This window comes from Neurospora tetraspora (assembly GCF_033439725.1).
Source record: "Neurospora tetraspora strain CBS 560.94 chromosome Unknown B0H65scaffold_8, whole genome shotgun sequence".
Classification (NCBI taxonomy): Eukaryota; Fungi; Ascomycota; class Sordariomycetes; order Sordariales; family Sordariaceae; genus Neurospora; species Neurospora tetraspora.
Genome location: NW_026944390.1, coordinates 2,828,574 through 2,846,415, shown reverse-complemented (window position 1 = coordinate 2,846,415; position 17,842 = coordinate 2,828,574). Strand labels below are relative to the sequence as shown.

Here is a 17,842-nt window from a genome sequence, read left to right as displayed (position 1 = left end):
AGAATATTCGTGAACGGTCTTGAAGTGTGGTGGTGGAAAAAAGGAGTGTCCCTCGCCAACACGAAGTCCTGTGCCTGTCTCGAACCGAGGACAAAAACAAAAATAAAGAAGATCAGGTACTGCTACCCGATAATCCTCGATCCACCCAGGGGTCGAACCTGGAACCTCCTGATTCGTAGTCAGACGCTCTGCCATTGAGCCAGCGGACCGTATTGAGGTGATTTGATGTCTGTTGTGTCCAATTTTTCTGTTCAAATATCCTCATGGATATGGGGTGTTCTGACAGACTGAAATTTTCTTCAATGTTTTGCGGGACGGGATGTCCCAGAACGGAAAAGACGCATGAATCCGCTTTTGGCTCCACCGTTCCACACGGTCCCTGAATGGAGATCTGTGGAGCCAGCCCGAAAAAAAAAGAAACAGGGACTCCCGGATGGAAAAGTCTTTCTTCCACACACACCAGTTTCTGACTTTCCAAATCTCCAGAACTTAAACCCTTTGTTAGAGACCGGTTTTCAACAATTCAAGGTCCGCTGGCTCAATGGCAGAGCGTCTGACTACGAATCAGGAGGTTCCAGGTTCGACCCCTGGGTGGATCGATTTTTGCTGTCCCCTTCCTCTTGGAAGGGTTAGGGTTTACTACCATTCAACCATTTTTTTTTCTTTCTATTTTTGGCCTTCTGCTTAACCTCCCTTCCACCTCGTCGTTGTAGCATATGGAGGGGCGCGAACATGCTACTCTCCGTTGTTATGAGCGTCATTCACCAACCTTGCTTGGTAAAGTATTTCAGGTTCCAAAACGGGCATACATGGAGGGAGGAGAAAGAGATACCTCTTATCATTCCTCTCCTCCGCTTTATCGCTCCATCCTGCTCTTCCTTTCCCCCCTAACAGCCACCCAACCCATCACACCTCATACGCAGGCATACCAGCCCTATTCCTCCCTACCCTCTCCCTCCTCCAAAGCAACCTCACACTCAATAATCCCCTCCACCCCTCCCCCGGGCCCATACACGCCCAACACTTTGAGTCCACATCCATCCTCCAACATCCGCCTCCACTCCTTCTCCGTTCGCTCCCTGGCCCCAAACATCACCATCATGTACAAATCCAAATACGTCGCCTCCCAACTCGCTCGCCTCTCCGGGATAACCTGCTCGTTGATCAACAGCCGCGAATACCCCGGTTTCATCACCTTCTTGATCTGCTCCAAGATTAAACCACACTTGGCGTACGGCCAGTCGTGCATGATGTGATGGAGGTAGTACGCTCGTGCACCCACAACGGGTTGAGAGTTGAAGAAGTCGTGTTCTTGGAGTTGGATATGCTTCCCGTTGGGAAGAGGGGAGGTGAGAGAGGGAGGAGTGACGGCAATGACGGAGGGCAAATCTTGTAGCACTAGCCGGCCGGGGTGGGAGGGGTGTTGGGAGATGAAAGTCTGAAGATCATGGCCGACGTTGCCGCCCATGTCTACCAGCATCACAGGGTCGGAGCCGTCTGGCAGAGGAGTGGGATCAAAGCCCGAGATCAGACGGTCGGCGGCTGGGTAAACACTTTCAGAGCACCATGCTGGATGACCTTGGCAGTAGGCGACCATGTGATCATTAAAGTGTTCGGTATTCTTTGCAGTCGAAGCAATCACCTCAAAGAACGTCTGCGAAGTCTGGTGCCCAAAGGTGAAGGGGTTGTCGATGATGGTTGTCGGGGATCGGTATGATTTGGTCTTGAGCCACTTGTGTAGGTTGCTCATGGCGGGGAGGCAGACATCCCGATAGAACTGGTAAGAGCCGGCGAGGGGAGAGGTGGTGAGGGCTTTGGAGAAGTTGTTGGGCCGGTACTTGTCTTCGCCGGTTTGGATGATGTGGTTCATGGAGGCCAGGTGGCGGAGAATGCGACGGAGGAGGTCTGGGTCGAAGGAGATGGCTTCGGCGAGACGGGTGGCAGTCTTGGGAGAGCCGTTGTTCTTGGCCATTTCGTGGAAGAGGTTGGTTTCGATACCGATGACGATGATGTAAAAGTTGGAGGTCTGCACGGTCGGTTAGTGGTGGTTTTGACTAGATCAGGACATGTAGAGGCCATACCTCCGCACCAATATGCCTCAGCAGAGTCTCTCTTGGGGTTTCAAGGGCGGCGATCAGAGATCGAGCCTTGGACAGCAAGGATATCCGAGCATTGCGGTCTGTGGAGAAGTCAGTATCTCCCCAATTGTATGAGGCAATGTCGTCGATGAGGCCGGGAACACGGCCAAGGTCGCATGGATGAGCATTTATGGAGATGTCGTTGGGGTCGAAGGATGAGGATGATCTGGAATTGACGTTGGGTGTGGCGTTGTCCACGGTATCATGGTAAATCTCTTGACTGGAGGGGGCCATGATGAGTTGCAGATGTGGAATACTGCTAGAAGGGAACGATGAGGTTGATGATGGTGTCGAGAAGCTGTTGAGGAGAGAAGGACAGCGGTCTTATACCTTCTCTTTGTACATGTCTCGTTATTCTCCTGTCGCTTTCAAGCTTTCCATATCACGACCTTGGCCTTTGAGCTGCAAGCTGACGCCATCACGCCCCAACGACTACTAGTGATGTGTTATGTGTGTCTGTGATGAGTCCAGAGGCTGAGCCCTTTGATGGTGTCCACAGTGTCGACTATGGGGAGGTTTATGATGGATCCAGATTCCAGCCTGTTCAGGTTTGCGACATCGCAGAAACTAGTGGATGTGGACAACGGTATCCAAATTGTCGAAGGGTCCATTTACATCTCGATGTCCTCGTGCCGAGCATTATCCTAGATAAGTGGACATGAAAATTGAAGCCAGAGACTGACCAGCATCACCAAGCTGAATATGGGTTGATCCAGGGAAAGCGGGGGCGAGTGAGGTTAGAGAGCTTGACAAGACCATGAATACATACGCATCAGCAAATGTGATAGCTGGAGTCCCTATTCAAGGTTAGTATGCCCATGCTCGTCCCTTTCCCACTGTACGTCCATTTTCGGAAACATTCTTCAGTCGTAGGGCGGTTGGAACTGTCTATACCCCGCACGGAAAAAAAGAAACGAGCGTGGCCATGAGGGATGCCTTGAGGGTCATCACCTTGACACTATTCGCGGCAGGTTCCGCACGCGGGCTCGGACACTAGCCCGTAGTGTCGTTGGCTATCACGATGTTGCTGATAAAGGGAAGGAGGTTTCGAGTTTGACAGCTGAAGAACCCTTGATCCAATGGAGCTCCGCGGAGGCGATGCCTGTCATTGTTGTTGATCACACACCCTCAGCCTGATCGGGTGGGTTGGGAACTCCGTAGCTGGGGTTCACATCGAGATCAAGCCATTCACATTCCCCGCCAAAACCGGACATATTCGAATCTCGATGTATCTTGCGAGATCCACGCAGGCAATCCCATGCCACGCTGAAACACGTTTCCCCAACTGGAGATATGTGATCAAGAAGTGATGAGAACGTCCTTTGGTGATGGCGAGTAAATCAACTTGGTCTAGTTCGAAACACCCATGTTAGTGTCTTCCATCAGTTTACCGCTTCGGGAACAGGAAACGTGAAGCACATGCTAGCAAGAGCTGGAGATCACCAAATGCGGAGTTACGATTGAGTATGATTGGATCTTCAATCCTCAGCTCTCGTGGTGTTTCACAGCTGTGCCGTAGACTAGAGTGGGCTACTGTTCTAGTGCACCAACACCACCGGAAGACTATCCAAAGTAAGTGATTGGAAGGAGGGAAGGTCAGGTAAAAGGCTCCCTGGTGATTTTCTCAAGGGAGCGGAAAAGCTTTCGAATGGACTGAACTTACCCCACTGGGGTTCAACCTGAAAGCCGCCCCCGTGTTGTCAACCTCGGAGGACCTTCATGCCCCGCAACATATCACCGCCAACATCATTGCCACCACCAACGTTGATACCAGTACCAACAGACAATACAGGCAGTTCGATATCCAACAAGTGTCTTCCTCCCAACTGCGTAACAAATACCCTTTGGTCGAGTCCCGTTCTGTCCTGTCGTAACTCCTCTTTCATAAACGAGCACAGCCTCTGCACTGATACCTTGCCGTCTCCTCGGGCATAGGTGCTGTCCAGGACTCTGCATAGGGCCTGGGTCATTTTCGTTGCTGCTAGTGTAGCCCCCTTCGAGTTGCTGTTGGGAGTTTCCGTTCCGGGCAATGGAACGCAGGCGCCCAAAAGTTGCTTAATGGAGGGTGAAGATGCCAGACCCGGCTCAACCAGCATTTGATCTTCGGTTTCTGTGCTCTCATTCGAATTCATGGAGTAGTGGCAGTCAAAGATGAGCAAGACGTCGCCCTCACTCGACATGATGGGTTCGCGAATGTCCTCCAAGAAGAAATGACTCGTGCCACTTGCATTCGCCAACATCATCCTCCCTCCAACCATGCCCGCTTCCCCAGCGTAAAAAACAATCAGTAACTTCTTCTTCTCCTGGTCCATATCGGAGTCCGCGAGAAACTTGGCCAGGATGGTCTCCACAGCCGCAGTAGGATAGTCCTCGGGAATCGATCGGCATTGAACTCGATATCCGAGTCGTTTAAAGCAGTTGCGGACAGACTCTGTGGAGGTACTGAACCCTTGCCGACTTGACCTGTGTTTCATTGGGCCTTGTTGCTTGACGTTTGCGTTTGTTGCTGTTGTTGTGGCCCAGCTGAGGATCAAGACGTTGACTTCTTCGGCTAGCTGTGCGTATCGACCGCGCTGGGAGGGAGAGAAGACCGAGCTAAACCTGGTTCTGGGTTCTGGCGGTTCGGTCTCGGGATCAGGTCGAGCGGTGTTGAGACTTGGTGATGCTGGATAAGCCGAGTACGTTTCGTATGGTTGCTGAGAGTGTGAGAGGAGCGTTGCATGATCTCTGTACCAGTCCTGAGAGTATCTCCTTTCTGCCCGTGCTCTAGCATTTGTATCAAGCCCCTTGGCAGCCGCAGATGTGTAGAGGTTAACTGGGCTTTTCAGCTGTGGTTGTAGCTGCAAAGAGAAGCGATCTTGTTGTGCTTTCGGAGGCCCGACGGTCCTCGACCAACTCGAATTCTGAGGTGACGATATTACAGTCTCAGTTTCTATATCTCCATCACCGTCGGCATCACGGCGAAGATGATTGTCTCTGAACCACAGTGAATCGGGGCTGAGGGTTTCGGTGGCGGTGATAGGGCTTTGACTGTTGCAGATCTCCGTTAGCCATTTTGTTTTGGACCAAGTGTTAGGCCAGGCGAACTTGCACCTCAAGCTCCTGCAAAGCATCGATCACCATCTCCATGTCTCCGTCCCACTGATGTCCAACTGGGAGCGACGCTGCTTGAGTTCCATGGTAATCAGGGCCCCTGGGCGTAGCTTCACTGTCTCCTCTCCCATCCACACTCCTCGCCGGCTCCGAAGGCAAAGCTCGTACACTAGTGCTGTCAACAGGTCCAGTCGAGAAGTCATGGCGGAGGTTGGCCAAATGGCGATGCCATAGTTGAGTGAAATCCGTGCTGCTGTTCATCGTGGTCGTTTGACTGATTAAATCCGAAAATAGCGCGGCCCAGGTCCGATCCTCTGACACATAGCTCTGTTTAGCCGAGTCAGCAATGAAAGTCTCGTTGTTTCGCTTGTCGATCCATCTCTGATGTCAACAGACTGTACTAACCTGACGTTGCTGTTCGCCTCTGAAGTGGTAGTAGAAGCTGAGACGCCAGAAAAGCGGTTAAGTGCCAAAGATAGATCAAGTTCGCTGCCACGCTGCCCACCTACATGGTGTTCCTACCCAGAGATCTGATCGGGGGGCAGGCGGATACCAGATTGCAGAAGGTCGTCACGTCAAGCAAGCCGGAGCAAGGACATGGCCTTCTTGGCCGCCGACAGATCCGGGCGAGCTTCCTGGTTCCGAGCAGTAAACGGCTGACTCTCTCGGCTAAAGCCTATCAGCCCAGATGAAATTGTGGTAGCACTGCAGGTTGTATTCTCCGGGGATGTTGGAGTTTGAGACCGAGCATGATCGGGACCGCTTCTGACTGGTTCGACCTCAATATCCTCACCTTCTTATGTTGATTAGTGTTGTACCTTGTCTGACATAACTCCGGTGTTATAATAGGTGACCATTGAGGACTCGGCCTGGCAGCTGTCAGATTTTGATTAGCATGACACCATGGTAGTGCTGGTAAATGGATTTGAACGGTCGAAGATCCAGCGAACATGATGAAAATGATCGAAAAAAAAGAGAGATGTGGAAGGCAGAGTGGTGTGGGAGCGAATCCAAGAGATGGACCGACAGAGCGACGACGATCGCGACGGGAGACACTTGACAAGGTGAAGAGACACTGAAGAAACACAACTAAACCGACGAAAATTTCTTTTTCGTTGCTCGAAAAATCAGCGAGAAAAGAGAAAATATTTCTTGAAGGGGAAGGAGCACCTTCCATTTTCCAACGGCTTGTGAGGAAGGAGCATCTTGCTGGACTACCTCAGAATGAGAACCATTGGGAGAGAATCGGGGACTATGAGCCACACTGTGAATAATGTCAAGTCGGTTGTCGTTTGAACACAACAGACATTGTGACTTTGAGCAAGGTGAGGGAACCGGTCAAGGTCGAATGGCGATGCATCGTTACGGCAACAGTGTTGCTTTGAGGAGAATACTTCATTAGATGAATCACTACTGTCAATGACGGATAGTATGCATATACACGACCTGTACCCTATTAGCGAGGCCATTAAAAACTGGCCCCACTTGTACGCGCCAGCTTCCTGGTCTTGGCGCGCTTCAGCTTTTCTGGCGCGTTTTATCGTGTTTTCTTGACAGGGAGGAGATCCCCTCGTTCACAGTTTCCCCTCGATCCACTAACGAGTCCCTTGATCCCTTGGGCTTTCATACTTCATACTTGACCTCAACAACTTCCCATCTCCACCAACTCTTCTTGATACCCAGGTGGACCGATTCAACACCAGATTCCAAACACAGACACCACCAAGATGGCAACACCAATGGCGCAGTCCAGCGATGTTGGCTTCATGATGTCGGACGGAATCGCATCGCGAGGAGGAGCTACTCCCAGGGCGCGAAACGGTCAACTCAGTTCTTCTTCAGCTCGTCCACGAGGACCTCCCTCAGAAAGCCTCGGAGCGGCCAGCGAAGATGAAGGGGAGGAAGGGTTCGCCGACGATCAGGTCCCCGTCCGCTCGAGGCCTCAGAACATTGCCGACATTCCCAAAGTTCAGGATAGGATTGGTGTGATGGTCCAGAGGGCGTTTGAGGCCTTCATTGACGGGTATGATGACTACAGATACCAGACAAACATATACTACATGCTGACACAGCCACCAGCTACGTCGAAACACCAACATCGTCCGGCCAACCAACCTCGAGCGCAGTCACGACAGACAAGTACTACGTCGCCCAGATCCACGGCATGAAGACCTACTCGTTATCTACCTTCTACGTCGACTACAAGCATATTGCCTCGTGGCAAGACGGTACCCTCGCCGAGGCCATCACCAACTCCTACTACCGCTTCCTTCCGTTCCTCACAGCCGCCCTCCATAGCCGAATCGCCGCCTACGAACCTCAATACTTTAACGAACATCGCCAACCTACGGCATCGAGCGCTCACTCGACGACAGCTTCCAGCACGCGAGGCGCCAATGCCAGCCAGTCCGACTTTGGCATCAAGAACCCCAACCAACAAACCGACAAGCTCTTCGCCATCGCCTTCTACAACCTGCCCCTCGTCTCGCGCGTGCGCTCCATGCGCGCCCACAACGTCGGCCAGCTTCTTGCGATTAGCGGCACCGTCACGCGCACTTCCGAAGTCCGGCCCGAGCTGGCTCTCGCCACCTTCGTCTGCCAGGCCTGTCGCACCGTCGTTCCCAATGTCGAGCAGACTTTCCGATATACTGAACCGACGCAGTGTCCCAACCTGACATGCCAGAACCGCACGGCGTGGCAGCTGGATATCAGACAGAGCACCTTTGTGGATTGGCAGAAGGTGCGCGTGCAGGAGAACAGTAGCGAGATTCCCACGGGAAGCATGCCCAGGACTATGGATGTGATTTTGCGCGGTGAACTGGTGGATCGAGCCAAGGCTGGCGAGAAGTGTATCTTTACCGGTGCGCTGATTGTGGTGCCGGATGTCAGTCAGTTGGGTCTGCCGGGTGTGAGGAACGTGTCGGTGCGTGATGATCGGGGTGCGGATGCGGGTGGCAGTGGTGTTTCTGGTCTCAAGGCCTTGGGTGTGCGCGATCTTACCTACCGTTTGGCGTTCCTTGCTTGCATGGTTACGCCTGATGTGTCGGCGATCGGTGCCTCTGGCGATGCCCTTCTGATGGACATCGTCGGTACCCTCAACAGCAGCGCCGCGGCGGAGACGGCCGAGACCATCAAGGAGGCCCAGGAAGCATTGCTAAGCTCCTACACACCCGCCGAGATGGAAGACCTCCGTGCCATGGTGCACAGCGACCACATCTACGCACGCCTCGTCCAGTCCTTGGCACCCACGGTCTACGGCCACGAAGTTGTCAAGAAGGGCATCCTCTTGCAACTCCTCTCCGGTGTCTCCAAAACTACCGCCGAGGGCATGGCACTCCGTGGCGACATCAACATTTGCATCGTCGGCGACCCCTCGACCTCCAAATCCCAATTCCTCAAGTACGTCGTCAACTTCGCTCCTCGTGCAGTCTACACCTCCGGCAAGGCCTCTTCCGCCGCCGGTCTCACGGCCGCCGTCGTCAAGGACGAAGAAACCGGTGAATTCACCATCGAAGCCGGTGCCCTCATGCTGGCCGACAACGGCATCTGCTGCATCGACGAGTTCGACAAGATGGACATCGCCGACCAAGTCGCCATCCACGAAGCCATGGAACAGCAGACCATTTCCATTGCCAAGGCCGGCATCCAAGCCACCCTCAACGCGCGCACCTCCATTCTCGCCGCCGCCAACCCCGTCGGAGGCCGGTACAACCGCAAGACCACCCTGCGCGCCAACATCAACATGTCCGCGCCCATCATGTCCCGCTTCGATCTCTTCTTCGTCATCCTCGATGAGTGCAACGAGCAGGTCGACCGTCATCTTGCGGAACACATCGTCGGCCTCCACCAAAACCGGGACCAAGCCATCGAGCCTGAATTCTCCACCGAACAAATACAGCGGTACATCCGCTTCGCACGCACCTTCCGCCCCGAGTTCACCGACGAGGCCAAGGAAGTCCTCGTCCAGCGCTACAAGGACCTGCGCGCAGACGACGCCCAAGGCGGCATCGGCAAGAACTCGTACAGAATCACGGTCAGACAGCTGGAGAGTATGATCCGTCTGTCCGAAGCCATCGCCAAGGCCAACTGCGTGGAGGAAATCACGCCCGAGTTCGTCAACGAGGCGTTCCACCTTCTCCGTCAATCGATCATCTCCGTCGAGCACGATGACGTGGAAGTAGATGACGAGGACGACGCTCCTGAACCCCCCGCCGACGACCCCGCTGCTTTGCAAGCCGCTGCCGCTAATGCCAGCAGAGTGCCCGAGGCTGATATGGACGGCGACGTCGACATGGGCGGTGATGCTGCTCGCCAGCCGTCTGCGGCACCCTCCGCTGCGCCCTCGCAAGCGCGCGAGAAGCAGACGATTTCGTACGACAAATACATCTCCATCGTCAACCTGATCGTCTCCAAGGTCGCCGAGGACGAGACGCAAGGCTCAGGGGAGGGGATCGAGGGCGAGCAGCTGGTGGAGTGGTACCTTGAACAGAAGGAGGAGGAGATGGCGACGGAAGAAGAGTATGTTGAGGAGAGGAGGTTGGTGGTGAAGGTTTTGAAGAGGATGGTCAAGGTATGTTTCTTTTTTCTGCCCCCCCTTTTCCCTTATCCCTTTGACTGTGGGTGAATAATATTAGGAATCGATGCTGACATTGACTAAAATAGGACAACATCCTCATGGCTATCCGCGGACAAGGTATCGTTGGCGAGGAAGGTACTGCGGGAGAGGGTACCTCGGCAAGGGCGGAGGGCAATATTGTTTATGTGTTGCATCCTAATTGCGCGGTGGAGGAGTTCTAAAATATGATGGGTTACAAAGAAGTTTAAACTCTACGGAATTCGTTTGAGTGGGATTTGGAAACTGTTGGACTAGCTGGCTGGCGTTTGGAGTTCATGTAGGTGGGTATGGGCAGTGGGAAAGATATCATGGTGTTGTGAATACAATAGATCGTTGAGACAGACGCTTGTGGCTGGCTTAGATGCTGGATAAGAAGGGGGAAGCCCCATCCCTTGCATTGTCTGTGACCGGTTCCTTCAACGCCACTCTTTCTTGAATTTAAACAATCATGAATGATCACTTCTGAAAGAACTTCCGATTGTATCCTAGAGGTTCCACCACTCTAACTCTTCATGTTGTTGTGGTCTCTTCACCTTGAGGTTTGGGTGGTATCACATGAAAGCAGATCAACAGGGGTCCATCTGGTCTATGACTGATAGAGGTAAGATAAGGAAAGCCCACTGTAACTCGATCACCACAGTGACGACAGCCCAAATTCCATCCAACCTCGATTTGTTTTCTTCCCCAAATCTTCTTTCTGCATCTCATCACCACCGCCAGGCTAGGCTGCTTGCGCCCATCCAATTCTTTGCGCGCCCATTGACTCGAAACGACACGTGTGTCAGCCAATCCAAGCCTGCCTGGTGGCATGCACTTGCTGCTTCTTGAGCTTTTGTTTTGGTCTTGTTGTCGCAAGCCACCAAGGTTCCCAACCGGCGCATCGCACATCATCGACGACCGCGATTCCCTCCTCTCTTTTTCGGTCCTACCTTTGACTTCGATTCCAATTTTCCGCGCAACGATATCCAGATACCCAACAACATGAGCAACCAACAATCCCTAGTCGACTACCTAGTCGAACACGAGCCTAGCTTCAGGAAGTACGTCTTGCCCACCCGACTGCTGCCGCCTGCCTCTCTGTGTTCCCAGCTAACCCTCCTTCTCACCAGAGCCCGCCTCCCAGCCCTCTACTCCGACTTCACTTCCCTCCGCACTCTTAATCCCGACGGCTACCAGGCCAACATCTCCGCCTGGCGTTCCGCCCTTGCACACCTCGCCCGCTCCGGCCTTGCGCCCGCCCCAAAAGGTTCAACGCCGAATCTCCTCGTTCTCAACGCCGATGAATCGCTCCTCCGCGCTTTAGAGTCCAAGAAGTACGGTCGCCCGCTAGCCTTAGGGACAGTGGTTAGGGAAGCACTGGCTGCTAAGGATCTCATGCCGCTACACGACTTCCTCACCACCAAAACGAGTATATACTACAAGCCATGGCTACCGTCGCCTTTGGGAATCGCCGGGGGCGTAGCCGGCTGGGCCTTAAAGCAGTTGGGAGTAGCAGAATGGTTACGATCCCACAGTTTACCCAAGGGCCAATTCGTGGTAGTCGCAAACGTCGAAGAAGCCGGAAAACAATTCGCCGCAACAACAGCATCAGCCCTAACAGACAGCCGCTTCGAGCGCACCTGGTCCAAAGCACATTTCCTCCAAACCTACAACGAACAAGTCCAACTCGAGTCCGGCTCAGACGCCAAACTCCTCACCGAAACCGACCTCGACGTTTTGTTAGTCTTCCTCTCCCGCGACAAGGACGTCATCCTCTACGACGGGTCCACATTCAAAATCAAGGCTCCCTCCGATGACGCCGGTCAGCATCAGCAACAGCAGATAACACAAGAAGACACCACCGTCGCTTCCATCAAGGAACTCATCTCCTCTTTAACGCACCAAACCCACCTCCTAGCCGGCCGTATCTCCGAACTAGACAAAACCGCTCGCCAAGCCGTGCAGTCCAAGAACCGGATCGCTGCCCTGGCGGCTTTGAAGCAAAAGAAACTAGCCGAGCAAACTTTGGAGGGGCGCTACGCAAGCTTGACACAACTAGAAGCCGTGGCGGCCAAGATCCAACAAGCCAGCGACTCGGTCGCGATGATGAAAGTCATGGAGACCAGCAGCAGGGTGTTGGAGAGCCTGAACGAACAAGTCGGCGGCGTCGATAGAGTCGAGTCCCTCGTCGACAAACTGCGTGACCAGATGGCGGAGGTGGATGAGGTTAATACCATCCTTGCTGAAGCCGGTACTAGCGCTGCGGGAGTGGATGAGGAGGAGATTGATGATGAATTTGAGGAGATGTTGGCTGAGCAGGAGAAAGAGAAGAAGGCTGTGGAGGAGAAGAAGGAGGAGGAGAGGGAGGAGGAGAGGGAGAGGGAGCGCGAGCAGGAACGCGAGGCGGAGGAGCTCAGGAGGAGGTTGGAGGCTATTGGGGGTGTGCCGGTTGTTGAGCCGGGGACGGGGAGCAGAAGAGAGAGAGAAAGGGAGATGGAGAGGTTGATGAAGGGTATGTCTCTTGCAGGTGATGAGGAGTGATTTTCTTCTTTCTTTTGGGATTGTAGAGAGGGAGGGATATCTTATATACCACACACGTGCATGTTGTTTAGTAGGCAATGCTAATTTCTTGGTAGGTTACTAAATGCGATTACCTATACCAACTTGTTCCCATTTCTTACTTTTACGACCACAATGACGACTCTGACGACTGTTACGATACGATATTGCATACCGTTTCGCAATTCCAAACATGAAGGATACTAGTTTTACGACTTTTTGAGAAAACATAGAATGGGAGCGAGCGAGCGAGGCAGGAGTCACGACCAGAATATGATTTACGAACCCCATGAGTAGGCGTTAAGGGGTAGGTGTGTTTGTTTACTTTGGTTGTAAACATGAATAGAATATGAAGCACCATGTTCGAGTGCTTGGTTTTTCTATACCTACCTAGGAACGTTCAAGACAGTATACTGCAACTCATTAACCATTGTTTCATTTCGTATTATGCTGCTTCCAAATCGAGGTTTGAACATGTGAACATTTTCGTTAGCTCAGCATCACCACACGATCATTCATAAATGCAATCTCTAGCATTTAACTCAGGACCTTCATTCCGCTTTTCAAGCTGTCCTCTCTATGTACTCAACACATCATAACTACTCTAACATAGTACCTAGTGGTGAAGGACATTATCTTCAACCCAAGACCCAAAGTCAAATCCCATTTTGTTCGTGGGCAAAAGTAAACAAACATAAACAGTCGTTGTTGTTGTTGTTGTTGTCCTGTATCAACCAAACCCTTGGTGGTATCCTTCCTAGCCCCTTAACCAAATTCCCAAACAAAAATATGTGGTATCATCAACTAAACCCATCCCTTCGAGCATTGTTTAAAACTCGAGGTTGAAAGATCATCAAGCCGCCAAACCGCCAACCCTGTCCCAAAAATCCCATAATCATACCATACGTATGATGTGTATGTATGTGTCGTGATATCGTGCGTGTCAGAAAAGAACAAAGAAATAACTGTAAAAGAGCCTGCCTCCCTCGAACCTGAAGGCTTCGCTCGCTCGCTCGCTCGCTCTCGCTTGCTTGCCGCCCAAGCCCAGCCCAAGAGATCGTTCAGGCCGTAACATCATGAAATCAGAATCGAAAATAACCACCACCACATTACCGCCTCGCCAACCCCCTAGCCCTATCCCCCAGCCCCTCAAACTTGCCCTTCACATCCGCATCCCCCCACTTCTCCTTAATCCACCTAAACCCCTTCATGTTCAAGCTCAGCCTGACTCTCCCCTCCACCAATGCAGACACAAGATTAATAACCGCAAACGTGGTACTCCCCAACGCTCTAAACAGCGCCAAGCCGGCCACCGCCCAGAGGATAAAGCGCAAGTAAAAGTTGTCCCCAATCTCAGAGTTACCATAAGCCTCGCTAACAGCCATAGCAAGCGTAGCGTTGGCGACCATCCATGTGACCACCATGTACGTACGCACGGATTTGTAGTAATCCTGCTGTAGCTGTTCCTCGGACACGGGGACGGCGGGGACGAGGACGCGGTCGCGGAGGTTACGGAGGCATTCGTCGTAGCCGGAGTCGATATCGAGTTGTTCCGAAGGCATTTCCAGTTCGACTGTGCTGCCTTTACCGATGGCTCCTCCCAAGTCGGTGCGCATGACGTTATCACCCTTTGTGCCCCAGGTGACGTCGTGGGTGTTGCAGAAGGCGTAGATCTGGAGGGTGCAGATGTAGGACGGCAACAAAATGAAGTACTGGATTGCTGAAGTGAACATGTGCCACGGGTCCAGGTACAGAAAGGACATGAGGAAATAGAGCCCCAGGGTACTAGCCACGGAGACGATCAGGTTGGTGAAGACGTTGTTGCCGAGAGATAGGTCCGGGTCGTCGGATTTTTTGGGTTTGATCTGCCGCACGACGATGAAGACGGTGGCGAAGGTGGTGTAGACCATAATGACGGCGTAGATGATCATGGAGGCTAGGTACATCCTTTTGGCGCCCTGCGGACGGTTTCCGAGAGACATGATGAATTGCGTGCAGATGAGCAGGACGCAGACGTAGCGGAGGATGTTGAAGATGATGCGCGAGACGTGGCCGTCAGAGTTGAAAGGGTCGACGTGGGGATCGGCGAGACCGCCGGCGATGAAGTAGAAGGCGAGGTAGAAGTTGGCAAGGGAGAAGTAGGTGAAGAGGAGTTGCAGGAGTTGGTAGAGGAATTCGACGTGAAGGAGGGCTTTGCGCATGAAGGTGTGGTCGGTTTTCCAGATTTGGCGGAAGTGGACGAGGGAGTAGACGGCGGCGAAGAAGGCACCGTTGAGCCAGCGACGACGTTGCGAGACGAATTCCGGGACGGTGTCTACATGCTGTTAGTATCTCATCACACAGAAAGGATCTGCATCTCATCAAGCGGGCAACTCACCAGGCACATCCGTCTCACCCGTACACCCCTTCACATACTTCAACACCCACCTCTCGCCCCTCTTGGCCACCAACTCCCAACACAGAATTCGGTCCTCCGCCAGATACATATTCGCCGTGAACACATCCGCATGCTGTCCATGGAGCGTCTCGCCCTTGAAATACTGACTCAACGGTCCATGACCCGTCTCATCATTCTGCAGCGCATGAAACCGATACGCCGACAACGCGCCCGGTAACACCGTGATATACCCAAACACCGACTCCAGCGGCTTATCCAGAATATTACTCATCTTGTACTCAAAGTTCTGACTAGCCACCAGAGGGTTGAGCAAATTCCCGCCGAACCGCCCCTTCATCGCTTTAATCTCCCCGCAGGCTCCCGCCACGTTGGAATCCGTGTCGAAGGCTTTCCAGAGGTGGTAGAGACTTGTGCCGCCGGGGCGGGTTCCGACGTCCAAGAGGATACACACGTTCGGGTTTAGGGCTTTGCCGAAGGCGTTGAAGAACCATCTGTGGGAGTTGAGCTTCTTTTGGTTCTTCTCCTTCAAGCAGAAAATCATCTGGCATGGCACGATACCCTTCTCGGCGCCCTTGAACTTGAGATCGCTGTCCAGAGACACTTGCGTGGTGTACTCGTACACATGCGCCTGAACTGCCTTTTGGTTGACGAAATTCTTGGCAATGCCGTGCTGGTAGACACCCATGGCTGCGAGGGCGTCTAGCGTCCGAGGATGAATCTTCTCTCGGCCATCAGAAACCACACAGACAACAATCTTCTGCCACCCGTCCGCGCCCCACGTCCTGCTCTTGTTTCGCGAGCAAAAATGCGAGATATTCTTCATGACTGCGTGCATAGTCCGTGTAAAGCCGTACTCGTCCTCGTTGTACATCGTGACGCAGATGAACAACTCCGTCTCCCTAGCAGTACGACCAAAATTCTGCCGCAACGTATACCCCTTGCTGACAAAGTCATCAGGGTCGCAAGTAACGGCCGTGTACCGCATGTGCGTAAATTCAACCTCGTCCCTCCTAGGCAGAAACGAATACAATATAGTCGGAATCTTGCACTCGAGGACCAGTTCGCCGTTGATGAGCTGGACTTCCTTCCTTGACATCTGTGGTGGCCGAACACCGCGGCGCTCGTGTTTGCCTTCTTCTGGGATGGGGCCGTAATGCTCGAATTTGTCGACGCCTGAAGCGCTAGTGCCGGTGTTAGAGGAGTAAGTAGTGCTAACATCGTCTTCGTCGTCGTACCGGGAACGGGCATGGGTGCCGTGGGGATCTTCGCTGAGAGTTATCTGGGATGACCGGAACCCGTAAGCATCATTGAGGTGCCGCGATTCGCTGAGGTCGGTTTCAGGGCCAAATATGTCTGTTCGATCATCGTCCGGCCCCATGCTAACTGTCACATCGTCGGCATAACCTCCTGCTCCATGATATCGTGGATGATGGCTCATTGCGCGGCTGGGGCTGTTGTATTGGAAAGGCGCTGGTGCCGCGGGAAGTGGTCGCCGCGCATTTCCATAACTCGATCCTGGTGTCCCTGGCCTAGGATGACCATCAATCTCTGAAGGCTCGTACCGTCCTTGTGGTGGAACTCGATAATCGGCAGTCGATACGGGACTCCATGGTCTGCCGTGTCCCGAAACCATGCTCTCGGTGCCCATGTAGGAAGAAACGTAAGATCCGCCGTCGGGTGGTGGGATGCGTGGGGGGTCCATAATCGATGATCGTTCGTCGATGGAGGGTTCGTACATGTGTCGTCGATCGCTAAACGAGGGTTCGTATGTTCGGGTATCTAGTGATGGTTCGTAGGTGCGGGCGTCGATCGAGGGCTCATAAGCTTGTCGTAACCGGCTGCTGTGATTAGGAATAATATGTGAGCGTGCTGCCTCTGAGTTTCGCCTTTTTGGTGATCCAAAGTGAACGGAGAGTGGTGGTGTAAGTGATCTTGTAGAGTCCCCTTCCTCGGTAATGTTGCTGGGCCGCTGCTTGCTTCCTTGCCGCTGCTGCTGCTTCTTACGCGCCTCACGAAGCGACGCTCGTCGCGGGGATGCGCCCTCCGGAATTGTCGGCAAGGCCAGAGAAGGTGAAGGCGCAGACAGCTTAAGAGGCTTCACTTGACCCAGCCTCTTCCTCTTCTGCAACTTTCCTCCTCCCCGTAGCTGAGATTCTTCTTGTTGCTGTAGCTGCGCTTCCGCTTGTTGTTGCCGCTGCTGCTGTCGCAAAAGGAATTGCTCTTGCTCCTCGGGTCGAAAGGGACTGTATGGTGGAGGATAGTGAGGTAGGTGGGCGTATTGCTGTTGAGGGTCGTCGCTCCCCAGGATCTCTGGCGCGGCAGCAAACGTCACGGCCTTTCCCATGTCGGAGTCGTCTTCGGGGTCCTCGTGCTCTCTTTGGTTTGGAGTCGGGGGCGTCTCCAGGTCCGTCTTGTTTCTTTGGTCCTCTTGATTCTCGGGTCCCTTGTTGGGTACTGACAGGGACAGGGAAGGGGAAGGAGGAGGGGATGTGTTGACCACGATGACTCGATCATGGCTTTGTTTTGTTTTGGGACTGGTATTGGAATGGAAGGGAGGACTCTGGGTTCGGGTATGTGTCTGGGTTGAGGGATTGGTATGGAGGGGTTGTGTGAGGGGCATGACATACGGTCTGACATTATCTATATGTGAACTCTGGCTGGTTATTTCGGAAACTGAAATGTACGAGCTGTTGTCGAGGTTCGTCAACAGGCGGACGCCCTGACCAGTTGGTGTCGCATCGGCATCGGGGTCGTCGCCTTCATCGTACTGGGGGAGCATGTACTGAGGGCCTGGCGGACCGCTCCCGCTGCCGCTGCCGAAGCCGCCGCCGGTGCTGTGACCATACCCGGCCATCGTGTCGGGCGGTGTGTGAGAGTGAGACTTGTCGACTTCCCTTGTCCTGGATCTCGATTCGATGGATAGAATGGACCTGACTTGTGAGTAGTAGTAGCGGAGTGTATACAACCACTATGTCACTGACGGACTGGAGAATCGTAAGGGACGCGGCCCCTCTCCGGTCGTTCGGTTGGATTGAGATTTGCTGGTACGATCGATTGACT

General features: G+C 53.3%; 6 protein-coding genes and 2 non-coding genes across 8 annotated transcripts; 3 read left to right on the top strand and 5 right to left on the bottom strand.

Annotated features, from left to right (window-relative positions):
• Positions 1–137: 137 nt before the first annotated feature.
• On the bottom strand, positions 138–209 carry B0H65DRAFT_t433. The gene has a single exon. It is a non-coding gene; the product is annotated as a tRNA-Arg (tRNA).
• A 318-nt stretch (positions 210–527) lies between these two features.
• On the top strand, positions 528–599 carry B0H65DRAFT_t434. The gene has a single exon. It is a non-coding gene; the product is annotated as a tRNA-Arg (tRNA).
• Positions 600–847: 248 nt separating this feature from the next.
• On the bottom strand, positions 848–2,485 carry B0H65DRAFT_326930 (S-adenosyl-L-methionine-dependent methyltransferase). Its single transcript, XM_062823478.1, has 2 exons — positions 2,082–2,485; positions 848–2,026 (listed from the first exon to the last, which is right to left on the bottom strand). Exons 1-2 carry the CDS (start codon positions 2,370–2,372, stop codon positions 935–937), a joined length of 1,383 nt encoding a protein of 460 aa, XP_062678014.1. The 5' UTR covers positions 2,373–2,485; the 3' UTR covers positions 848–934.
• Positions 2,486–3,778: 1,293 nt separating this feature from the next.
• On the bottom strand, positions 3,779–5,803 carry B0H65DRAFT_326907 (uncharacterized protein). Its single transcript, XM_062823477.1, has 3 exons — positions 5,637–5,803; positions 5,230–5,558; positions 3,779–5,168 (listed from the first exon to the last, which is right to left on the bottom strand). Exons 2-3 carry the CDS (start codon positions 5,490–5,492, stop codon positions 3,839–3,841), a joined length of 1,593 nt encoding a protein of 530 aa, XP_062678013.1. The 5' UTR covers positions 5,493–5,558; positions 5,637–5,803; the 3' UTR covers positions 3,779–3,838.
• B0H65DRAFT_326933 (uncharacterized protein) lies at positions 5,542–6,568 on the bottom strand. Its single transcript, XM_062823479.1, has 2 exons — positions 5,637–6,568; positions 5,542–5,558 (listed from the first exon to the last, which is right to left on the bottom strand). Exon 1 carries the CDS (start codon positions 6,406–6,408, stop codon positions 5,911–5,913), a length of 498 nt encoding a protein of 165 aa, XP_062678012.1. The 5' UTR covers positions 6,409–6,568; the 3' UTR covers positions 5,542–5,558; positions 5,637–5,910.
• Positions 6,569–6,766: 198 nt separating this feature from the next.
• B0H65DRAFT_542851 (putative replication licensing factor) lies at positions 6,767–10,458 on the top strand. Its single transcript, XM_062829210.1, has 3 exons — positions 6,767–7,254; positions 7,311–9,801; positions 9,894–10,458. The coding sequence occupies exons 1-3, from the start codon at positions 6,959–6,961 to the stop codon at positions 10,026–10,028; spliced, it is 2,922 nt and encodes a 973-aa protein (XP_062678011.1). The 5' UTR covers positions 6,767–6,958; the 3' UTR covers positions 10,029–10,458.
• Positions 10,459–10,491: 33 nt separating this feature from the next.
• B0H65DRAFT_502724 (Snf7-domain-containing protein) lies at positions 10,492–12,863 on the top strand. Its single transcript, XM_062827859.1, has 2 exons — positions 10,492–10,886; positions 10,956–12,863. The coding sequence occupies exons 1-2, from the start codon at positions 10,828–10,830 to the stop codon at positions 12,364–12,366; spliced, it is 1,470 nt and encodes a 489-aa protein (XP_062678010.1). The 5' UTR covers positions 10,492–10,827; the 3' UTR covers positions 12,367–12,863.
• A 630-nt stretch (positions 12,864–13,493) lies between these two features.
• On the bottom strand, positions 13,494–17,636 carry B0H65DRAFT_553015 (chitin synthase A; the record flags this gene model as incomplete). Its single annotated transcript, XM_062829935.1, has 2 exons — positions 13,494–14,698; positions 14,762–17,636. The coding sequence occupies 2 exons, from the start codon at positions 17,634–17,636 to the stop codon at positions 13,494–13,496; spliced, it is 4,080 nt and encodes a 1,359-aa protein (XP_062678009.1).
• Positions 17,637–17,842: the final 206 nt, after the last annotated feature.

Coding starts and splice junctions, on each gene's coding strand:
- B0H65DRAFT_326930 (XM_062823478.1), bottom strand. CDS start 2,372: ATGGCCCCCTCCAGTCAAGAGATTTACCATGATACCGTGGACAACGCC. Junction 2,027..2,081: donor TGAGGCATATTGGTGCGGAG/GTATGGCCTCTA, acceptor CCGACCGTGCAG/ACCTCCAACTTTTACATCAT.
- B0H65DRAFT_326907 (XM_062823477.1), bottom strand. CDS start 5,492: ATGAACAGCAGCACGGATTTCACTCAACTATGGCATCGCCATTTGGCC. Junction 5,169..5,229: donor GCTTTGCAGGAGCTTGAGGT/GCAAGTTCGCCT, acceptor GATCTGCAACAG/TCAAAGCCCTATCACCGCCA.
- B0H65DRAFT_326933 (XM_062823479.1), bottom strand. CDS start 6,408: ATGGAAGGTGCTCCTTCCCCTTCAAGAAATATTTTCTCTTTTCTCGCT.
- B0H65DRAFT_542851 (XM_062829210.1), top strand. CDS start 6,959: ATGGCAACACCAATGGCGCAGTCCAGCGATGTTGGCTTCATGATGTCG. Junction 7,255..7,310: donor TTTGAGGCCTTCATTGACGG/GTATGATGACTA, acceptor CACAGCCACCAG/CTACGTCGAAACACCAACAT. Junction 9,802..9,893: donor TTTTGAAGAGGATGGTCAAG/GTATGTTTCTTT, acceptor TGACTAAAATAG/GACAACATCCTCATGGCTAT.
- B0H65DRAFT_502724 (XM_062827859.1), top strand. CDS start 10,828: ATGAGCAACCAACAATCCCTAGTCGACTACCTAGTCGAACACGAGCCT. Junction 10,887..10,955: donor CACGAGCCTAGCTTCAGGAA/GTACGTCTTGCC, acceptor CCTTCTCACCAG/AGCCCGCCTCCCAGCCCTCT.